Source organism: Pelophylax lessonae (assembly GCF_965119305.1).
Source record: "Pelophylax lessonae genome assembly, chromosome: 1".
Classification (NCBI taxonomy): domain Eukaryota; kingdom Metazoa; phylum Chordata; class Amphibia; order Anura; family Ranidae; genus Pelophylax; species Pelophylax lessonae.
This window is the reverse complement of record NC_138768.1, coordinates 654,995,882-655,020,479: the sequence shown is the minus strand read 5'-3', so window position 1 is coordinate 655,020,479 and position 24,598 is coordinate 654,995,882. Positions and strand designations below refer to the sequence as shown.

At 39.8% G+C, this 24,598-nt stretch overlaps 1 protein-coding gene across 4 annotated transcripts in view; it reads left to right on the top strand.

Moving 5' to 3' along the window:
- The window catches only part of INPP4B (inositol polyphosphate-4-phosphatase type II B), a 944,562-nt gene that overhangs the window by 853,917 nt on the left and 66,047 nt on the right, over positions 1–24,598 (top strand). For all 4 annotated transcript variants that reach the window (XM_082244155.1, XM_082244154.1, XM_082244153.1 and 1 more), the window contains 2 exons: positions 4,716–4,813; positions 7,317–7,429. In XM_082244155.1, coding sequence (XP_082100281.1) covers positions 4,716–4,813; positions 7,317–7,429 — 211 coding nt within the window. The remainder of the gene's footprint in view (positions 1–4,715; positions 4,814–7,316; positions 7,430–24,598) is intronic.

Below are 24,598 nucleotides of genomic sequence, written 5' to 3'. Positions count from 1 at the left end.
ATTGCATATCATTTATCTTTCCTTTTAATTACATACAATCGTCTTACACATCTCAGATAGGTCCTTCTATTTTTGCAATATCAACACAATATAACATTGGGTCTTAGGTTGCATTCAGACACTAGAGGAGTTTAGGGGGAAAGAACGGAGGCTGCCAATAGTGAGTATATGTGGGGATCCATGCTGTAGTTATAGTATATGCATATATATCCTATTTATATACCTGGTAAATGGACAGAAAAATGTATACATACCTGTACATATAGTAATCAGGCACATATCTCAATTTCCATAGAGAATTCTTTAACGAGGAGGACTGTGCGTTTTGGGAAGCTCAAAAAAGGCAATGTATAGTGACATAGTAGTGAGGGTAGTCACTCCATGTCTCATATCTGGGTGGATGAGAGCAGAAAAACAATGTTTCTCAGAGTAGTAAGCGTTTTTATTCTATGATATCACTTTAAGGGAAAGCCCATAGGAATGCTAAACCATAAGCTCAAGTGTTTTAAAGTGGTAAAATCAGTGTGCCTCATGCTTGTTATAGGAGTGTGTAAGTACCTATAGAGCCCATAGACCATTTGCCCCAAAAGGGGGGGCAACAGAAAAGACACATAGTCATTCTGGACCGTAAGAGTAGACAGGTGCCATGCGTTTATAAACGATTATACACCAACATACAGAGTTTACCCATTCGTGTATGGGCTACCCCTATAGTAAAATATATATCATGTATATTGATTTGCTTTCACACACATATGTGAATATGTGTGTGTAATCAATTTAGTATCCGGCCCACCCTCCTCTATAATAGTAGGGGGGTGACCAGGGTTATATATAGATAAGCAGTTGCTACATGGGGTCCAAGATGAGTACATGCAAAGCGTACTTAGAATAAACATAGGTAATAAACATAGTGGTAAATATATAGAGTGCCACCCAAAATGATAGATCCCTATGCAGTACAAAAGTTCCAAACATACACAGACACCTTAGCAATGCTCACCAAACTTAGGAAGGACCAGAGCTTAAATGTAGGGAGCGTGTCTCCTCTGCTTGTATGTCGGCTGTTAAGCACAGTAAGATTAAGGTGAATTCCCGGGTATCACCAAGGTGTAATGTTATAGTATTAGTACTGGCCATAATAAAGCTTACCCCTTGCCACGCTATTCCCAGCTTCCGCACAGTCCTCACCGGATGGGGAATCTCCACCATACCAGGGCTTGTAAATGGCGCCCTTAAGTAGCATGGATCCCGGGCGGTTCGTCAAACGGACGTCACCGCCCCGACCACTCCCACAGGACATCGCTCGAGAGCCAGCGCGGGGACACCTCGACTAGGCTCTCGGCTTAGTCACGGGTGTATGCAGACTATACAGAGGCAGGAAGTGCCTCCGCAGTCCGCTCAGGTGCCACAGGAAGTTCCGCCCGAAAGGGGCGGGACTGACCTGCGGCCTATCTGGCCGCACATATCTCACTGATGAGGCCAACCTCCATGCTTACCCACACTGCCCCCACAGGATCGGTCCGCAATTACATGAGAATTCTAATTGCCTGAAATGAAAAAAACAACACAAACAAAGACAGAAGTTATATATTTAAAAAATACAGATATAAAAGCATATTTCACTAAGGTACAAAGATGTTCCTGGTGAAACCAGGAGATATATATCGGTAACATATTTGTTTATCAAAAATTATTATATAACCATGTTTATTTTTTGACATTAACCACTAGTAAGGGCGTTCAATAGTAACAGCCCTAATGAAAGAACAGGGGCTGAACTGCCCCCTACTAGAAACACTTCCATACTACAAACCCCAAGAAAAAGTTGCATATTTTGACTTATTATAAATCCTCAAGATCATAATATTGATGAGATAGGGATTATAGCACAAAAAACTGTTTGTTATACATAAGAAAGGAAGAGGGGTATATGTGCCATAAGACCTATTTGATGTGAAGGGGTATCAGAATAATTGAATATATGTATATACGGGGGGAGGATGACCACGCCAAAACCAAGCCTGACACCCTGACCCATATATCCCACAAAGGGCCATTATCGTAACCCGAGTATACTACTCGAGGTCAATTAGGTCTGTTGGCATTAGGTAAGCAAGGAAACCTTCACAGAAAGGGTTTGTACGACTGTGTTTCGTTTAACCCAGGTCTATAAGTGGCATTGAAACGCTCTATCCAGAGAGTTTCTCTCTGGAGAATTTTTTTGTCCCAGTTGCCACCCCGAGGATCTTGAGGAATAACCTCAAGCACATAAAATCTTGCCTTTTTGGGATTGAACCTGTGGTATAGGTCAAGGTGTCTGCTCACGGGCGTGATCATCCTTCCCCCTGCTGATACGTACACATGGTCATTTATCCTTTGGCGGAGCTCTCTTATAGTTTTACCTATATAGAACATGCCGCAGGTACAATGCATCATATATACCACTCCACGTGTGCTACAGTCGGCTCGAAATTTTGGAGCAAATGTCTCCCCATTAGGTAAAGTGTATTCAGTATTCTCCTCTATCCAAGGACATAAAGCGCATTTGCGACATTTATAAGTACCTCTACCTGTTGTTACTTTATTTCTAATAGGTTGATAGTGGCTTGTTGTTAGTTGATCTCTTAAAGATCTTGTTCTCCTGAAAACAATTTGGGGATATTTGCCCACGTATTTGTTTATAACCGGATCATCACGAAGAAGATGCCAGTTCCGTTCAAGAATATCTCTCAATACTTTTTCATGAGCGGAGTATTTGGTTATTAGTTTGACTGTCGATTGCGTGTTTGGAGGTTTGGCTCTAAAGATAAGGCTGTTTCTATTTTGAGAAAACGCTTTATTGAAAGCTGTTCTCAACAAACGCTTACTGTATCCACGAGCCATTAGGCGTTCTCGTAAAAGGTTAGCCTGTATTTTGAAATCGTTATCAGATGTGCAATTACACCGTAGGCGTATGTATTGGGCGTATGGAATACTACGTATAAGCGCCCCTGGGTGGGCGCTAGACGCATGTAATATTACATTCCCTGATGTCTCCTTTCTGTATAGGTTAGTCGTCAGGTGTCCATCCACATGTTTGAGTACCGTTAGGTCAAGGAAATTAACACTCGAGTCACTGATGGTAGATGTTAACTTCAAGTTGAAGTCGTTTATATTTAGTTGGGCAATAAACTCATCTAGCATTGATTTTGAACCTGTCCAGACAGCAAAAATGTCGTCTATATAACGAAACCAGATTGCCACAGATGAAAAAAAATGGGATAAATTTTCATCTGATGTGATTTGTCGCTCCCACCCCCCCAGGTACAGGTTGGCGTAGGCCGGGGCACAACAAGTGCCCATGGCCACGCCCTGCACCTGGAGGTAGTGGGACCCGTTGAAAGTAAACCAGTTGTGTTTCAAAATAAACAATAGAAGTTCCAAAATAAAATCACAAAATGGCCAAGTGTGATGGTCTTGCTCATATAAGAACGTGCGTATCATCCCGACGCCCTGCTCGTGAGGGATACTGGAGTATAATGCCTCCACATCCAAAGTCACGAGCAGGGCGTCGGGAGGAACCACCATATCTTCAATCATTTTTAAAAACTCGAGTGTGTCCTTGACGTATGACGGTAACCGCACTACGTGTGGTAGTAAATAATAATCGATCAAACGACTCGCATTTTCAGTTAGACTTCCAATGCCCGATACAATAGGCCTCCCGGGTGGAGAAGTTAAATTTTTATGGGTTTTTGGGAGTGAATAGAATGTCGCCTGTCTCGGAAATTTGTTGTTAAGAAAATTATAACAGTCTTTGTCTATAAGAGCCAATTGATATGCACGTCCGATTATATCCAAATACTCTGCTTTAAATTCTGTAGTAACCGATGGGGATATCTTTTTGTACCATGTACGATTTGAGAGGATATTAAGGCACATTTTTTCGTATCCCTCTCGAGTCATCAATACTAGGTTACCACCCTTATCTGAGGGTTTGATAACCAAACCAAAACCAAACCAAACATGAGGTTGAATGTCCCAGTCAGGCTCATTTGTATACATGCATCCAAGTTTTCACCATCCTTTTTTCAGAGCAAACAAGGAATGGAATAGGGCTACGCCATTTTACACTTTTGGCTATTTACTCTTCAAATGAGCAAGCCAGTGATTGTTTCTCTTTTAAAAAAAGTCTGCATACAGTATATTTGCACTGATCCCATTTTTATGACCTGTTGCTGCTAATTTCATTCTCGAAAATAGTCTGCTTTTTGTTAACTATTTGTGGTGGTTTTCCCAAGGTAAGACCTGAGCCGGGGGTTTCTTGCACACTTTATGCTCAGGCAAAATGAGCAAGCAGTTTATGCAATCATTAAACAATCATTTGATGAGTGGATTAATGCCTAAACCTCCAACCACTCTCCTGTACTTGTGACCAGCCTTGCCCTTTGATGACATTTACTTATCAAATGTCTTTCAGTTAATGAGCTACCAGACAGGTAAATGAACTAGTAGAGTGTTGAGTAGTGTTCTCTAAAAAGAGAATAATCTAGTCTGAGCTCATTGCAAATATATGACACTGCCAGGCAGAAATTGATTTGGCAAGTAAATCCATTGCTTAATAGATTTTACCTTGAATTGTTCTGTTTTTTAGCTTACTTTTTCAGGACATGTGGATTTGTCAGCTAAATATTTATTGTGTGTTTTTTTTTTAATAAATGTGTATATTGCAGGTTTGGTGACACATCTTTGCAAGAAAATATTAATCAAGAAAATGTTGAACATTTGGAAGAGTATTATAGGCTGTGTACAGATAAAAACTCCCCTGATTGTAAGTATGAAAGTAAGCATTTAATCCAGTTACACTGAAATCTAGATTAGTTCACAAGAAATAAATGTCTGTTTTGTCTAAAGCAACCAGTCAGATCTTCTTATTTTTTTCTTCTTTTCCTTAAAGCCCCTCCACACCATCACTAAAAACATTCCTGTATATAAAGATATTTGACTTGGTGTGAGAGCCTGGGACACTTAGGCAGGCCATAGACGGTGTGAATTTATTTTCTTCTTTTCCTTAAAGCCCCTCCACACCATCACTAAACACATTCATATATATAAAGATATTTAACTTGGTGTGAGAGCCTGGGACACCTAGGCAGGCCATAGACAGTGTGAATTTATTTTCTTCTTTTCCTTAAAGCCCCTCCACACCATCACTAAACACATTCCTATATATAAAGATATTTAACTTGGTGTGAGAGCCTGGGACACTTAGGCAGGCCATAAGACGGTGTGAATTTCTTTCCTGAAACCATGGGTTGCAAGAAAGAAATTTGCACGATTCCCCCATCAACACAGACTGTGCTGACAGGGGAATCCCTCCTGCCAAAACATTGTTTTCTCCTCCTGGCGGAGGGGTGGGGGGGGGGAAGCCATCCCCGCCAGGAGAAGACAGTAATTATCGCTATCGGTTATAGCAGCTGCCTGCGATATCAGGGAGCGAATCCGGCAGGCTGGTACATTCAGCCATTAATGGTTTGAATCCTGGCCAGTTCCTGCTGTATGGCTGGCCTTAGGCCAAGCACATGAACCGGTTTTGCAGCCAACAAATGGGGAGTTTGATCATAAATGTCTGCTCTTAGTGGAAGTAAACTAACTTTTAACATACAGTCTTGTTTTCCTTCTAGTTACGGTTTTACTTAGCTTTGTATGGACTGTTGTTTGCAGATGTTCTGATTTGGAACCTGCTAAATGCAGTGCGTCCGCTTTATCTATTTCCTTGCTATCTGTGACAAAGGCTTTTAAGCATCTGTAGATAAAATATCTAAAAGTGCTGGTCTAAATTGCTGTTTCTAGCAGAAAAACTTTTTAATACTTCATTAATTAATACATACGTTCTAAAGGTGCCTTCATAAGTGGCTCTTTATTACAGTGAGAAGATGCAAACTTCTGAAGAACCAAAATGTTTCTTTTAAATAGGTATCTCACCACGAATCCATTTGCACTGGGTAGCAAATGAAAGATTGTACAAGATAAGAAACCAAAGCAGTGATTTGTACAAATAGCAGCTGGAGCTTTTCCGTTCACAGACGCTTTCTAACAGTTTAGACCAGCTGCCTTTGCAAAAAGACGATGACTTTGTAAAACCTTGTTAGCAAAGTTTTTTTTTTTTTGGTTTAGAATTTTTTTGTATTTTCTCTATATCCTGCAAGTTTTCTACATTCAAATCATCTGCTTAAAATAAATAAAGAAAACACATTTATCTCTGTCTGTATCTTTATCATATATTTAGTATGTGGGACGCATTGCTGTGCATGCGATGGTCCAAACCACACTAACCATTTAAATCTCACAACAGTAAACGTCATATGTAAAACTTAAAAATAGTTCTTGTTGACCATAGTAGCTAGATTTTTTTTATTTTGTACTCCTAGGGCGTTATGGTAGCAAAGTGTGAATTGGATTGGTTGCAGTGGGCTAAAAGAAATGTCCTTCTGGCATTTGTATTTTTAGGGCCAACGTAATGTAAAAATAGGTTAATGGTATTTGAGGTAAGATGGACAATGCAGTCTTGATGGCTAACTTTATACATTATATCAGACCCCTGGCAGCCTAGAAAGACAAGGTTTTCAATACATACAACATAAACTATACTTTGCTTGCAAGTAAATAGATTTTTTTTTATTTTTTATTACTGCACTATAAAATCAAACAAAATGTCAGGATTTAGCATATCTTATGTGATGGTTGCAAGAAGGCACATGGCAGGCAACTTGGAAGGGAGGTGACAAACCATCTCTGTCTGTGCACCATAGAATTGATCTGTGAACGTTTAGTCCACTTTAAGAGAATTTCATCTCCAGGTTGAATGTGAAGTTCATATGACCATACAAATTGACCATCTGGTTAGCACTCTTTCATTGTTGCATTGGCACATATAGGTTTACAGTTAGGTATTATAATAATTATAGGAGTATAAAACTGTACATTTTATGTATGCAGGCTACATTATAAATGTTCAAAGTTAAAGGGGAATAACAGGTCCATGTTTGTTGAATTTGTCATCATAATGCTGCATATAAAACAGCAGTATAGCTCTAGCTAATGAGTAATAACAAAATGGCACCCATACATTTGTGATTCATTTTCTGCCCAGAAATGTATATCTGTTATGACTTTTTTTTTTAAAAAAAATTGTTATTTTACACTATCACAGGGATGGCCATACTTTTTTTCTTTTACAGTTTATTACTTTTTTTTGCTTTTGTGTAGCTTTTGTACATCCTAAATTAGTTTGTGTGTACAAAACCATGAGTTAAATTTTTGCTTTTTTTTAGGTGCACAGTTATTCCATGATCAAAGTGACCTGAAAGAACTCCTAGAAAACCTTCACCAAAACACTCATGCCAAAAAAAGAAAGAATGTAGAAATCATGTGGCTGGCCGCTACTGTAAGTCTTATATATATAATCACATAGCTTTATATTTAGCTGTTAGGGAGAAATGTAAGCATTTGAAGTGTGGTGTAACGAGGTACATATATATGTATTTATACAGTATATACTTGTGCTGCACAGGGGTTTGCAAGGACAAGGGAGGGCAGGGATGGCATTCGTGCTTTGCAGCTTAAGGAGGTGCACCAAAGAAGAGCTTTCAGTCTCCCACCTGATACAAAACATGGGGTGAATAAATATTTTGGCATGCATTGAAGGGTACTAGACTTTGTCTACAACTAGTGAACCTAAATTAAGGCTAAAGACTGGACATGCAATGTTACAGATGGCAATTGACTTTTTGCACTTAATATTCAAAATGGTCACTTACTACTCAAAATTGGTGACAGTCATTAAGTGATGGACATATATGGTGACCGTACCTACCTGAAGCCCACCCCCCACATATTTCTATCGGGAAGTCACAACTATGGGCAAATATAAAAGTGAAGAAGAAGGTAAGGGGGGGTGGGCAAACTTCTGTTGTATAATGCGTTCTGGCAAAGTAAAGGATACTAAAAGGTACTGCAGGTATGTGCAGTGACATCTAGGTGCTTACAACTTTATACCTGTCAACAGCATTTAGCATTCTTAGAGTGGCCAAGTGTTTGCTGACCTCCAGAACATTTATTCTACAGTAATCATGTTAATTTGAAAAATAAATGTAATTTTTCTAGAATCTATACCTAAATTTGACTTGTTGTAAAGCTTCTATAATCCATTGGACAGAAGCAGTCAAACCAGGATAGGGAGGGAGTCTGCTCTGATCCAACCAGGGATCTATTGTTTTGCACAGTTCTAAAGCCTTGTACACACGATAAGAATATTGGACAATTTATTGTCCGTTTTTTTTACATTCTCATATCGAAAACCAATAAGTTATTATAGGTACAATAACTCTCCTATGATAGAATACAACTTCGGAAGTGATGTAATGCATTGTATTATAAGGTATTCTTTCATTTCCGAGCATGCGTGGTCTTAGTCACACGATTTTGTTCGTACAAATACCATACTAATTACACTAAAATCGTTCCTTCTGTTATCGTACAAGAAACATTTTCGTGCTTGTCCTTTTGGATATTTTCACATGAACTGTTGTGATCGGCTCTCGAAAGCTATGTACTAATGATCACATTATCGGACGATCGCTCCGAAAAGCGGTGTTTTTTTGTCCGATTTTCTCATTGTGTGTACTAGGCTTAACAGTCTAACACTGAACATACTTATAGGAGGGGGTAGCAGAGGGAGGATATCAGTGTGATATTGTTCATTGTTTATTTACAGGCAGGGGAATAAGAGGTGTCTAAGCTATTTTTTCTTAATAGTCACTCATTGGATGGGCAATTGCTTCTTACATATATTTTAAGTTTGCCTTTAGGCTACGTTCACATCTTGGCGTTGCTATTTACAGGCGTTTTTTTGAGTTTTTTCAGGCATTTTTTCAGGCGTTTTACAGGCGTTTTTACAGGCGTTTTTGTGCAGGCGTTTTTAGGTTGACTAGTAACCAATGGAAAAAAATAAAAATGCCTGTAATCTGCCCAAAAAGAAGCTCATGTACTTTTTTGAGCGTTGGGCGTTTTGCTTAAAATGTCAAAACGCTCAGATGTGAACAGGGGCCATTGAAATTGATAGTATTTGTCTTGGGCGTTTTTTGAGCTGATCTTAGAACAGAAAAACTCCCCAAAAACGCCCCAAAACGCCTACATGTGAACTTAGCCTTAGTCTCAACCTCATGATCGCCGTCTGAATTCAGTCTTACCACAAATCACTTCTACTGCGCAACAGATATCTAAAGCCTAGTAAAGAAATCAAAGATGAATTGCAAATGCACAGAAACATTGTTTTGTTTACTAAAATGATCTTTTCTGGGTAATTATTAGTGACCTTTGTACACTGAGAAGATACCAGAAGTAAAATGCACTTAATTGTAAGCACAGTGAATGCTGTACTCAGGTAATCCTTAAACTGTCATGGAAATTGAGATTTGTTTAATATGTTCTGGCACTCAGGCATAAAATTTTGTTAATTGCAGTTAGATTTGTTGCCACATTAAGGAATGCTGAAATGATTCTAATTGCAATTTTCAAGAATGGACTATAAAACGATTCCTTATAAATTGACTGCAGTGACCACTGTAATGACCTGGAAACATGGTTTTACATCAATAATTCGCAAAAATATTAACATAGCATACATAATGGAGGCCATTTTTAATTTCTTTTCCTGAAAATGATCAGTTAAATACAACAAACAAACGCTACTGTTAGCATAGCATATTAGCATAGCTGTATTACCCTTTTAACTAGCCAAGTCTGTTTATTAAACATATACTTTATGTTAAAATTATTTTTCACAGTGTTAATAGCCAAGCACAGACAGGTCATTTTTGTATGCATATGTAATAAAACTGCTAACTATTAAAGTGGAACTCCATTCAAAGTTCCAGTCAGTTCACAGCCTCTCCAGATGCTAAGATCTTAATTCCTCTTATATGGGTATTGAAGTGAAGAGGCTGTCCTATGCATGTCATGGGAAAAATATGCCAAAAAAAATGTATGCTTCCACTGCGCTAGGTGTGTTTGGGGCCTGAAAGTAAAATTTACGTGTTTACACATGTTGCAGGATTTCCAGGCATTGGGCCTGATGTGGGTCTTCCATGGTTACCGGTGACACCTTCAGCCCCTTTAAGCTGGATACCCAAGTGTGAGATTTGAGTCAAGGACCAATCCGGCATCTTTGGTTTGTTTTGTTTATTTGATATTGGGGATGGAAGAATAGAATGAGCGGGATACCTCTCTGGCTCAACTAGTTACAAATGGGACACTTTGGAGAAAAATACCTTTCAGCGCTGTCTTGACGCCGGCTGGATGCCGACCAGCGCTTGCTGGCGCTTGAAAAACACTGACTTGCTGTACTGTACTTGAACTTGACTTCTGACACTCTGGTTAGCTTAAAAGTCCCGGACTGTACTGAGAACGGACTCCTGACGCTCTGTTAGCTCAAAAGTCCCGAACACTGCTCCCTTCAGTCCTTCCTGACTAAGGTAGCTTCTGTATACTGCTTCTGCTGCTGCAACTCTCAACACTGTACACTGCACACTGCACAATTTTTACACTTCAGGGTCCTCTCATTAGGCACCCCCTCTACACTTCAGAGTCCTCTCACTAGGCACCTCCTCTACGCTTCAGGGTCCCTACACTGGCACCCCCTTTGCTCTTCAGCGTCAACACTGGCATCCCCTTTACACTTGCTCCTGCACTGGCTAGATAGCTCCTGGATCCCTCTGACCTTCACCGGAGTGGTCCCCTCTCTCTAGGCAGACCCCTCTCTGCTCCGCTGGTCCTCGGCACATCGGATCCTCTCTGCAGCTCAGCTCAGCCATCTGTCCCCTCAGGCAAGTTGCCTGGGACACTGATTCTTCTGACAGGAGGAGAGACAGCCATACTCTCCCTCCTAGGACTTTGTTTGCCGCCAAAGACGCTGCGTCATGTGCTCCCCTCACACTTATACCCACTCCCAGAATGCTGTGCAGCAGAATCTGCCTTTCTGGGGTAGATACAGGCCTGGGTGAGCCATTGGCTGGCTTTCCTCCACTGCCCAATGAGAACCCTCTCATTGAGTACAGTGGGGAGACTCCCCAGTCTCAACAGCCAAACCTGGGAGCCAAAATCATGGCTCTGCTGTTAAGCAGACAAGGCCCACTATATTTTACCTAGCACCTACTTTGTAGGGTGCTACACACAAGAACAATGGCAGCTGAGTGTCTTTGCACGCACTCCCTTCAATGTGCTTTTATAAAGTTGGCCGTGCAATCTGAACAATTTTCTTTAGATTTACCAAAACTGTGTAAGAGGAAGACCCGCCTGAAAAATCCATTCAATTTGTATCAAAAGATACTGTACAATCAGATTCTACTGTGTGTAGCCACCTTAAAGGAAGAAGTAGGAAAGTGGATGGAAATAAAAAAGAGATGACATAGTAAGGGAAGGGAGCCATGGTCCAGAGAGGTAAGCACACTCAATTGTGTGATGCAGTAAGGCAGTGCATGATGAGACATGAAGTTTCCAGGATGGCCACATGACGACACAGGAAGGGTTGGGCTCAGAAAGAATTTTTTGAAATTTTGAACAGGGAGATGTAGATTCAAAGCTGCCATTAACTAGGTAAGTGAGAGATAAACACATTGGGATGGCTTGGGCAGAAAAGACATTAGAAATGGCTTCTGTTCATTATGAAAAGTGAAATTCTGCCTTAAAAGGTAAACTTAACCTTTAAGGGGGGTTAGGTCAGTTGGAGGGTATGAGGGTGCTATCCAGTCGGGGTTAGACAGGGTAGCGAGACGCTGTTTGTATTCCTCTGTGAAAGAGAAGTCTAACTTGTAGAACCATGTGGCTCTGCATTTAGAATTTGTCTCCTTAAAGAAGCTAGTCAGATTGTCACATACCTGGTCAGTGAGCCCGACATGTAGAGTAGGGCCTCTCAGGCACCGGCTCAGAGGTTACTGAAGTGGAGACAGCAGCCACCAGAGCACAGAGACGTAGGAGTGCCTGCAATCAGTCCAGTAATCTGTGTAGCAGCAATCAGCAGGAGGATGTGTAGCAGACAGGCTGATAGAGGGTATGCTGGCATGGAGCTTGGCAGACCGAAGAAGCAGACTGGAAGTGCAGGTGCAGAGTCAGACGAGCCGGGTAGGTAACGTTCAGGCAGATTAAGCAAAACAGCAGGCAGAAGAAGAATCCAAAACAAGCCGAGGTCAGGGTATAAAGCAGAAAAACGCAAGTCAGGAGTAAGCCGGATCAGAATCAGAGGTCAGCACAGGAAACAGGAGTAACACCAGAAGCTGCAGACCAAACAGCAACAAGTCCATACTGCAGCCAGTTTCAATAGCACACCACGTGCGCGCATATTCGCGAGTGTGCATGCACATTCGCCTTTGCACATTCCCTGGTCCACAACATGCAATTTAGCCTAAACAGTTGCTGGCTTGCGCATGCGCGTATATATGCGCTGCAAACCTCCCTGACACAGATCTTCCATTAACGTTATATGCTCTTTGCAGTGCAGCTGTTTTTGAATAGAAGGGGGATTTCCAAAATGTTGGAAAATGATTAACCAAGTAAATTATGACCAAGGTTTTATACTCCCTAAATGGAATATGGTTATGAAGGAGGAGGAAAAGGCAGGATTCTTTTGGGATGGGGCGGTCCACAAATTTTTGGACAAGTGTGTGGACTTTTGTCCAGAAAGTCTGGAGCGCAGGGCAAGACCAAAAGATATGTAATATGTTATCAGGTTTCCAGATGGGTGTTACAGTTAAATCTACAAATGAAAGTACCCTAATATATTTTACAGATACCAAAGAAAAAAAAATCAAATGCTGATAATACCCTTGTTAAGGATAGAGGTTCCAAGGAGATGAACAATGAATGAAACTGGTAATTCAAAGTTTATAAAGTTATAGCACATACTTACTACTTTACAACTAATAAATTATTAAAATGTAATTATTTTTAATGACTCCATGCTAATATACTCCCGCTGGAGATTGTTACTTTTTTTTTTTAATTAGTATTTTTTTTCTGTCAAATCCACAGTGCTTCTGTAATAAAACAGATGCCCTGCCATTCATGCTTTTACTAGTTAATACTGTACCACTTGCCTCTGGCAGGTGAAAGGCTAAAGCTGTCCTAATACTCAAAATTGGATTTCTCATCTATTGAAAATCTCCTTTGGGAAACTTTTCTGTTCGGCATTATTTATGTCCAATAATTCTCTCCTTAATAAATCAAAGTATAATTATGGCCTCCCAATAAAAAAAAATATATATGCTGCAGCACTTCATTAGTGTATTTGCATCTACAGTTTTGTCTTAATCCACCTTAAAAGCTCCCAAAAACCTGTCGAGCCTGCCAGTAAAGTCCACCTAATGCATCTTCCTGTGATTGTGTGGCAACCACGTGGCCACTCTTGTGAAGGTTGTGTCTGCTTGCACTACTGTGGAATGAAACTAATGCTGCAGGAAGCATGACTGTCAGCTTTGTCACTACTGATTTAAAAACCTATAGCTTGTCAATTAGCGCATGACTGCACCTAGGCCTGCCAAACCTTTTAAAATGAAAAAAGAAAACGTTTTAGCTAAAATTCATCTTTATCTTGTCCTGGTAGAAATGCATGCCTAAGTAATGTTGCTGTGCATGCACGCATAACTTTCCATTTTATTGCAGGTTTGTCTATCTGTGGTTCTGCAGCTTCTGCTGGGACTGCAAATCTCAGAATACACTGCCCACCACATATGTGCAAGTCACTATAGGTCATTTCAAATGCATTCTGAATGTTCCCATTTTTTTATCCTTACTGCACAGAAAATGTTGGTTTCTATGGGATTCAACTTTTTATTATTTACACATTTATGCATCAAACAAAATTGCACCAGTTTTACAGAAATATGGTACATGTGTTTTTTTATTTCTGGACATTATGCTATGATTTGTTAAGTTGTTTTTTTTTTTTTTTTATTAAATCTGCTGCTTGTACAGTATAGTAATTTTTCTATGATATTTGTTAGGTGTAAAAGTTGGTTTACAAATATTATTGCATGGATTTTTGCTCCTTGTAAAATGGCTATTTGGGCCGGTGTTTACAGTGGGTTCATCTAAGGCACAGGTGTCAAACACAAGGCCCGCGGGCCGAATGCGGCCCCCCCAGGCCATTTTATGTGGCCCTCGCACCTCTCCTGATGCTGAAGGCACCCCCCTTGTCTCTGCCCCCACCTTGTCTCCAGCAGAATCTGGAAGCTGACTCCAGCCCTCCTCTGGTTCTCCTCCGAACCTGGGAACTTCTTCCCAGATCCACCTGCATCTTCTTCCTGGCAGCAGCACAAGGTAGAGGGGTGCATTGTGCTGTAAGGAAGGGTGGGTGACTCTTGACCTCTGATGGTGGGAGGTTTTTGACATCTCATGTAAGGGTTTAAGGGAGCGTGGAGTGCTCTGGACATCTAATCCTAGAGATATAACCGGCCCTTTGAGGGCAACCATAATGCTGATGCGGCCCGCGAGGAAATTGAGTTTGACACCCCTGTAAGGTGTCTATAATGAGGTTTAGAAAAGGATCTGCACCAAAGCAATAAATATATTTTTCATCTTAAAATTATCATCAGATAAAGCTATTAATTCATGCTAAAGAGGACCTAAACTGTCCTAAAGCTGTAAAGCCCTAAAGTCCTAACTGTCCTAAAGCCGTAAAGCTGTGTTTGAAAATAGTAAGCAGAGGGCAAAGGACTAGTCACCAGTATGGCCTCTGGTCTCCCTGTAGCTGATTTTTTAACCATTATTGACTAACCATTTCCTGTTCTGCACTGTGTTGGGGCCGCCATCTTGGTTGAGGAGCTTTACATTCTCCTGTCAGAGGTGAAAATTGCTGATCTGATTAATGCTGTGTTGAATGATCAAGAAACAACAGGAAAACTGCTGCTCTCCCCCAGAAAGAAGAGCAGTGAGCAGCACAATATAGACAACAGAAAATCTCCTTAGACTAATAATCAGACGTACAGTGCCTTACATGATCTCACACTGCAGATATACAGGTATAAAGCTGTACGAACAAGAAGTGGATTGCTATTTGTGAGGTGAAATTCAAAGCAAAAGGAAGATATTGCTTAAGCAAAATTACCTTTACTAAATGTTCCCTGTGACATAGCAAATCTTTTCTTTTTGTGTTAGGGCCCACTTTAAATAATGGCTTTGTGAATTCAGGGCTATTTAATAAACTGGACTAGGCTGAAAATGTGCTTATTCTTCTTCCAAGTTTCATTTCTAAAGTTGTATTATTTTGTAAGGAAAATAATTATCAACATTTCTGTTGTGTGAAAAGCACATTGCTTGATTCAGCTTGCCGTGGGTTTCTTTTAGTGCTTTTAATCACAAATATCTGAAAGTGATCATATGTAGGCCTCATTATTAGATGTGAGATGTACTTAAACATCTGATTCTTTTTAGGGGAATTTTGGCCGTAAGGGGATTTCCTGCAGTTCACCACAGGTTTGTTAATCAGGTCCTTTATGTTGCTCATAGCAACTAATAATTATTTAATTCCTACACTAGACACATGGCAGATGGGATGGGATTGGCTGCAATAGGCAATTCATTTACTTTTCATTTTTGTTACCTTTAATGAATCAAATCCAGATGTAATTTATCAGCTTTTTGTAAACTGTGTAAAGTGTGTTCAAACAAATTCTTTCCCTCTAAAATATGTGACCTATGGCCTGTATTCGCCAAGCATTTTTGCCAAGCCAGTTATTTTTAGCAAGTACATTAATCCCTGCATTGTATACATGTCTCTCTGGTAGTGTCTGCAACTTGATCAACTGCCAAATCTGCTGATTCAAAAAGGCTATAGTGCCTGGATGAATTATTCTCTACTGTCTTGTCATGAGTCCTGAATAAAATCACTGTGAACTCTTTCTTTGCAAGAGGACATTTTGTCAGGCAGAGAAGTTCATTGTTGAATTTTTGCACAACATTAAACATCTCATCTGTAAAAGGAAAAAAAAAATATATATATACATATATATATATATATATATATATATATATATATATATATATATATATGTATATATGTATATATTTATTTATACACACACACAGTATCACACAAATGTGAGTACACCCCTCACATTTTTGTAAATATTTTATTATAACTGTTCATGTGACAACAAAGAAATGACACTTTGTAACAATGTATAGTAGTGAGTGTACAGCTTGTATAAAAGTGTACATTTGCTGTCCCCTTAAAATAACTCAACACACAGCCATTAATGTCTAAACCACTGGCAACAAAAGTGAGTACACCCCTAAGTGACAATGTCCAAATTGGGCCCAAAGTGTCAATATTTTGTGTGGCCACTATTATTTTCCAGCACATAATAACCCTCTTGGGCATGGAGATCACCAGAGCTTCACAAGCAAGATAGTGGTCATCGTGGAGGTGTTTGGGATTGTTATCATGTTGGAATACTGCCCTGTGGTCCAGTCTCCGAAGGGAGGGGACCATGCTCTGCTTCAGTATGTCACAGAACATGTTGGCATTCATGGTTCCCTCAATGAACTGTAGCTCCCCAGACCATGACACTCCCACCACCATACTTGACTGTAGGCAAGACACACTTTTCTTTGTACTCCTCACCTGGTTGCTGCCACACACGCTTGATACCATCTGAACCAAATACATTTATCTTGGTCTCATCAGACCACAGGACATGGCTCCAGTAATCCATGTTCTTAGTCGGCTTGTCTTCAGCAAACTGTTTACGGGCTTTCTTGTGCATCGTCTTTAGAAGAAGCTTTGTTCTGGGACGACAGCCATGCAGACAAATTTGATGCAGTGTGGGACATATGGTCTGAGCACTGACAGGCTGAACCCCCAACCCCTTCAACCTCTGCAGTAATGCTGGCAGTACTCATGCGTCTATCTCCCAAAGACAACCTCTGGATATGATGCTGAGCACGTGCACTCAACTTCTTTGGTCGACCATGGCGAGGCCTGTTCTGAGTGGAGCCTGTCCTGTTAAACCGTTGTATGGTCTTGGCCACTGTGCTGCAGCTCAGTTTCAGGGTCTTGGCAATCTTCTTATAGCCTAGGTCAGTGATGGTGAATCTTGGTACCCCAGATGTTTTGGAACTAAATTTTCCATGAGTCTCATGCACTCTCCAGTGTGGTTCATAATCATTAGAAATGTAGTTCCAAAACATCTGGGGTGCCAAGGTTCGCCATCACTGGCCTAGGTCCTCTTTATGTAGGGCAACAATTCTTTTTTTCAGATCCTCAGAGACTTCTTTGCTATGAGGTGTCATGTTGAACTTCCAGTGACCAGTATGAGAGAGTGAGAGCGATAACAACAAATTTAACACACCTGCTCCCCATTCACACCTGAGAGATTGTAACACTAACAAGTCACATGACATCAGGGAGGGAAAATGGCTAATTGAGCCCAATTTGGACATTGTCAATTGGAGGTGTATCGTTTGTTGCCTGCAGTTTAAGACCGTAGATTTACTGCAGCAGGCAGTCTCTCCTGCGTGATGCAATGTAGCCCTACGTCGTTCATCCACGTGGTGCTGGGGGGCGAGCGCGCGCTGTCGCCAGCGTTTTTCCGCCCCCACTTGGCAGCGGGGATGCCAATGCACGGGACCAGTGGCACTGACTGCCGCCGGCCATCCACGATTGCTACCCGCTGACAGAGAAGAACGGTCAGCTGTTGTAAACTGTAGCTACTGACTTGTAATATTAGAACACTTATCTGTTACTTATCCTGCGATGTTGACACTCCAGCCAATTGTTTAATCGACTCTCGTGTGCTGCCACCGCCATTCCTTCAAAGGAAAACCTGTGGGTTCCCTACTGCACATATGCGAAGCACATTGTAAATGGCCTGGCAGGGGAAGGAGAAAGGTGGCCAAACATCTGGAGGACCCTGCTGCGGCAAGGTCACCCAGAAGTGGGGATGGGTACCTGTCAAAAACAGGTACCTGCACCCCCCTGAAAGGTGCCAAATGTGGCAGCGGAGGGAGGGAGGAAGAAAACAAGCGGAGTTTGCCTTTTTGGGGGGAGCTCCGCTTCAAGTATATGTAGCTGTTATTTAAAAACAAAACATGTTAGCAAACCCTATATATATATATATATATATGCACACACAGTATATGTATATAAAAAAAGTTCACTTTAAGAAACACATTTATGATTGGTTGGCATAGCACATCTTCTCCTATAAATTGTTATATAAATCTAACAAGGGTAGACAAGTACACTGGGGCCCATCAAAGGAAGGCAGTAGGGAGGAACAATTGGTTTCTTTAGAAATATGTTTAAATAAAATCCCTCATCAGACCTCAGATAACAGTAGGTGTTAAAGCTATGTATGTGCCATTATGTACTGTGGTCACTTTTCCAGTTTATTTAGCATGGCAAAGCTGGCATTCATCTTTCATAGAGCTTAGTGCGATCCACTTATCACAAAGCAGGTGATCAAACCATGTTGGACAATTTTTAAGGCTTAGGAGAATCTGTAGGGAAGAGAATACTTTTAAAAAGGAAGCAGGCATGCTATATAATAGATTCTTGGAGAGAGGCCATCCAAGATGGTCCCTAGATAGGGCACTATCTATAGCCTCGAGAAAAAAATAGGGCAGATCTTCTCTACGGGAATACAGAACAAAGACCGAGGGATTTGTGTAATGGAAGTGTGAGGACAAATGAAGATATGAAAAATGGTAACAATAAAAATAAAAACAAGAATGGAACATATACTAACCCCAGTAAGGGGATTTGTCCATCATTATTACTCTCATATAGTTTGTAATTTATTCAAATAAGGAATATAGTCTAAAAATATCCACCAATTTTACAAGGTGATGATATTTGTGCACGGATCCTGGATGCAGGGGTCAGAGTGGTGGCAAGAAGAGCCAGAACTTTGGGTAACTCCTTGTCACCCAGTTTTTTTTAATTCTAGCTCCCTGGTGAAAAAAATCCCCCACCTGGCTTCACTGTAAAGGTAATTATAAATGTGGATCTGCGGATTGTTCATATTGTTCACACATACTGATGGGGAATTCTTTTTGCTCACACACATGTGACAGGACATACAAGATTGATCGTTTTTTTAATTGTAAATACAAATTATGTAATTTAATCACATGTGGGGCTTACACTATTCAGTGTGTGGGTAGAACCACACGTAAACTTAGGGAACATTTCCATAAGCATTTAAGTGACATCAGAGGCAATAAATCCACTAATGTAGCTCAACATGTCAATTTAGTACATGCAGGTGACCTCTCATTATTCAGGGTACAGGGTACAAGTTATTGAACAGGTCAAAACCCCATGCAGAGGAGGGGATACCTTTAAAATGCTATGTAGAAGAGAGTTTTTCTGGATACTTAGATTGCAAATGAGGATACCAAAAAGTTTAAACTTTGAGTATGATGTTACATATTGTTTTGAACAGGTGCATAGGTTGTCTGCCTTATGGGAGTGGCGTATGATCTTTTTTAATTTTTGGTTTCTTTTTCTTCTTTTTCCATCTCTTTTTGCTGTGGTCCACTTTCAGTTGAAGATTTGAAGATGTTTTCAATGAAAATAATGTTCCAATTTAGATGCATCTTGTATTGACTGTCCCTTTTGTCTTAGAATGCACAGAGGGGATTATGGAGGAATTTAGATATTTATAATCCATTAGTGGAATTTTAGTGATTTGTGAAGATTACCCTCCATGCATCCTGCAACAATCGGGCCATGTCTATCTCATTTTATCTTCAATTGTATCATATAATGTTTATAATTGAATGAGTATGGGCATTGGTATGTTGCATTTTTATATGTATGGTTGCATTGTGTCTTTCTTGCGATCCATGTGGATACTTCAATGGGTAAACTAGTTTTCCAATTGATTCATGATTGGTTTTAGCTGTGGTGACTACTAAATGGATCGTAATGAAAGCATATACTTTTTAGCAACGAGTAAGCAAACTTGATTCGTGAAATGCGTTTGCTGTTCGAGACTTCTGTCTATTGTGCTGTTACATTTATGGAGAAATAAAGACTTTCATCTGATTGACACTGGAGTGCTGTCAAACCATTTTCTGCAAAGATGATCAAACCCCATCCCCACTCCAACTCCAGCCCCCCCCAAACCCCCCCCCCCCCAGTAGAGATAATTTGTTTCTTAAACTTAAAAAGTAAATACTGCTACTGTGTTTAAACTATAAGTTATCTCCTTGTGCTGCAACCCTTATGTTTCTATAAGCTTCACATCTAGAGTTGCAGGCTACAGCTAACAGTGCAGAGGAGCGTATGTAGTAGGCTTCTTCCCACCTGACACTGGTAGAAGGGCCTGTACACCAGCTTGCTTGGCTGTCAATTACAGAGTTTGGCTTGCCCCCTATGATTGCAGCTTACCCACTTTCCTGATGCTGCTGAAAGGCCCTTTCAGCAGTATTATAGAGTTGGGTGGACTGTGGTCACATAGAAAAAGCCAGGCTCTGTAAGGGACAGCCTAGCCAGTTTTCTACTACAGCTTGCAGTGCTGTCTTTGTAGAGAAATGATGTCAGCAATACTAATAATTGGGGGCTGATGACAGCTGTTTTTGCCCTACAAACTTGGGCCCTCAGGTGCTCTGACGGACTAGTCCACCCCTGAATCCAATCTAATTTTGTTCTCTATGAACTTTCCACCCAGCTGGATTTGCAGATTTATTTCAGTTCAAGTAACAACTAATTTGTGAATAAATGTGTTCTCAGTTTGGGTTTAATGCTACCTGAATACATTTACATTACAGTTCCTGTTACACACACACTGCTAAATACAATCCAATTTGTAACTTTGGGTATTACTTGATATGTTCTACCCTTTTTTTAAAGTTCAGATAGCTCACTTTTTTATTTATGTGAACTGTCCAACAAAATGCTTGTTGTGATTAAGTCATATTCCTAAATATTTTCAACTGCGTTGTGTTAATCTTGTGCTGCTGTTGTATCTGCTACAATGTAATCCTTGAAGATTAAATTAAATGGTCTAGCAAGGACTGAACTAAGCTGCTTAACACCATTTAAGGGTAATTACCTGCAGGGGATGTTTCTTTATCCAGAAAAAAACTTTCAAAGGAAGTTTTCAACTCCCTATTGGTTATGTCAGTAAACATCAAGGTTAATGCTAAATAATAATCTCTCCATATTACATATCATTTATGTTTTTTAATTTGTACCAGCAAGATCTACTCTAGTAAATGGGATTATAATAATTTTATAAAACCTTGCTAAACATATCAAAATGGCAAAGATCTTATAAGGACATTTTTCTAAAGCTTTGAATGTGACGTTCATCAAATTTTGTGTGGAAGAGTAGTCGAAAACTTCACTGAGTTGGTGTCAGAAACTGATTCGCAGTTATGCAAAACATGCAAAGAAATGATTTGTGCTAAAGGGGCTTCTGAGCTTCTGAGGCTTTATTAAATGCATTATTGTGTTAGTGTCATTGTTTTTTTTTTTTTTTTATGCAAGTATATCACCTTCATCTGTAGGCACTGATTACAAATATGTTTGCCTGTTGAAATATGTGGAAAAGGGTAACAATCTTCATAAGGTATACTCACTTTTTCCCACAATTGTTGTGCGTGTGTGTGTGTGTGTGTATATGTATATATACCAGATCAATATATATATATATATATATATATATATATATATATATATATATATATATGACCAGATCAATATCCCAGGAGTTTAATTGACTTGATGCTATACTTAAAAAGTGTTCCTTTAATTTTTTTGAGCAGTGTATATTTATAATCAAAATTACATCAAAATTAACCAGCACAGTGTCTCTAGCCAGTTAGCACAAAAAAACCTAATAAAACAGTTTGCTCTGTTTAGCTGGAGAGTGTGCTGGGGAATTTATGTGCTACTACACAAGACACAATGCGACCCACAGAGCAGTTATCAATTTTTCAAAATTATGTTATGTAGTGGGGGCTCATGGCCTTCATAGTAAACTAGTACAATAATTTCAAAAAGGCTTACAGGGTCACTCTTCTATAAACCATATGTCTAAAAGAATTATATACTTTATTATTATGTCAAAATATTTATTAATACATCAAATCACCCTAAAAGGGCACCATACTGTGATATAGTACAAACACAAGAAAAAAAAATGTGTATCCTAAATATTAGCGTTTGTCTGCTCACAAAATCCTAACACTTCCTAAATCTCAACCTCAAAACTATGTGGCTGCTGCATGCTCATAAAAACATTTTTTTGAGAATATTGAATTAATTGCATATTACACTGTTTTCTACTCCAGTTTGAAAAAATCATAATATGGTCACTGTATGCTGGACAAAACTTGTTTACAATTGGTCTAAATAAATATCTAAAACTGCCATTACAAAAACATGAAAGTTCTCTAAACTGGACAAAGTTTGTTCATATGCAACTTCCGTTGATGTATATCAAATCACTGTAGAAAAGCAAACCGCAACATTACCTGCCTGGAGTTTGCATGTTCTTCCTGTGCCTGTGTGGGTTTTCTCTGGGGTACTCCGATTTCCTCCCACACTCCAAAGACATGCTAGGAGGTTAATTAGATCCTGTCTAAATTGGCCCTAGTATGTGTATGTATGAATGTGAGTTAGGGACCTTAGATTGTAAGCTCCTTGAGTGCAGACACTGATGTGAATGTACAATATATATGTGATGCGCTGTGTAAATTGACAGTGCTATATAAGTACCTGTAATAATAATAATATTAAAGGTCCAGTTAATTGAAGAGCGAATGTCCAGATATTGCTTATGAACATGGTTAATTTAACTGCAGATCAATTTACACCTCAGGGGTTTATCAACTTGTATCCAAACAGTTGAAACCTGTTTTGTACTAATTATAGAAAATATTGACCATAGCTGAAGCAATAGTGGAAAATACATTTCCTTTAGAAACACACACAGTATGTGTATTCATACCACAAACTAGGGTGCAAAGTTTTGTATATGGAGAGAACAAGGCTTGGATGCTCAGCTGGTGTATTTATACACAGTGATGCGGTGTGGCGTCAGTAGCCCTTGGAATATGTCCTTTTGATGACGAAACATGTCAGGTTGAGAACTCGTGCCGACATTACTGTGTACATGGAACTGGAGGTCCCTTGCTGGCATGGTGATGTGCATATTATTTTAACTATTGTGAGTGTGTTTGGTCAGCATAATCAATGCTATTTTAGTCTTTTATTACACTATGGAGAAGCATTTCTTTGTTTTCTTTACATGATTATACGTATGTGGAGTTGTGTTTGCTCTGCTCAGTGGTTGAGAATAGATCGTTAGGAATAGAGTGTGGCGGCTTTGGAGAAAATGTTTATGTGGTACATGACTTCTCTTGAGAAAGAGAGTCATGGGGATCTGGTAAACCGATACTATGGGCCTGATTCATAGTACGGCGAATTGGCGTTTCGGCGTGATTTTGCGAAGCGGCGATTATTTAAGTCTGAAATTGGCATTCAAAGAACGGCGGGCGGAAAATAGCGCCTAGTGTGAGATTCATTAAGATGCAATATGGTCAGAGCGCGACTTAAAACCACGCCAGCTAAAAGCTCGACTAAAGTTTAGCCAAATTTTCCCCTGTACCCCCAAAAATCCCAAATCACTGTGGAAGGTGTGGAAGTCAATTTGGAGATGACTTGCGTTTAAAAAATCTCAAAAACTGACTTAGAAAGAGAGATATCTGCGAAAGTGTGGAAAGGTTAAACAGCTCCTCCAGCCGCGAGCTGCGAACTCGCGAATGTGCGCATGCGCAACGTCAAATTGGCTCAAAAAATTTCGCCAGCGCGATTTTGGGTCAATTTTTTTTTGAATACCGCTTGCAAATCCGCTGTCTCGCCCATAGAAAATGGCAAAAACCGGCGGAATTGGAAAAACATGCACACTTCCAACAAGGGATCCTTTAGTAAACACCATCACATTCCATACACCTTTCCTGCTAACTCCGAAATCATAGCAGTCAAATCTACAGTGTTTATATAGAACCTCCACATTCTCTGAAAAAACCCACAAAATATTACATTGGGGAATTGGTCGTCAGATAGAAAAAAAATAGATGTAAAACATATTTCAAAGAAAGATTATTAGCATTTCACACATATCAAGGAAATGTCACAATTTTGACAATATTTTATGTGTTTCCAAAGAATGTTTTTAGAAATATATTGCAAATACTACCTTTTCTTCCATATGGGTATGGCCAAGTGTTACCATTTTACTACACATTTAACTGAAGGTATATATATATATATCCCTTATACTTGGCTAATTAGCAAAGTATGCCCAACAAACAAATAGAGCTTTAGCTCACAATATTGCTACATATTGACTTTATGGGGCATCTTTTGTATTTTGTTCATGTCTTTGGATTAAAAGTTTGCTGATACACATGCCTTTTTCAAACATGAACAAAATTAATGATGTCAACATTTGGAGGATTGGAGATATCCAAGTGTTGCCCATACAGAGGGCACCTTCCGGATTCGAACTTACAAACCTACAGCAGGAAGGCAGACTCCCTAATC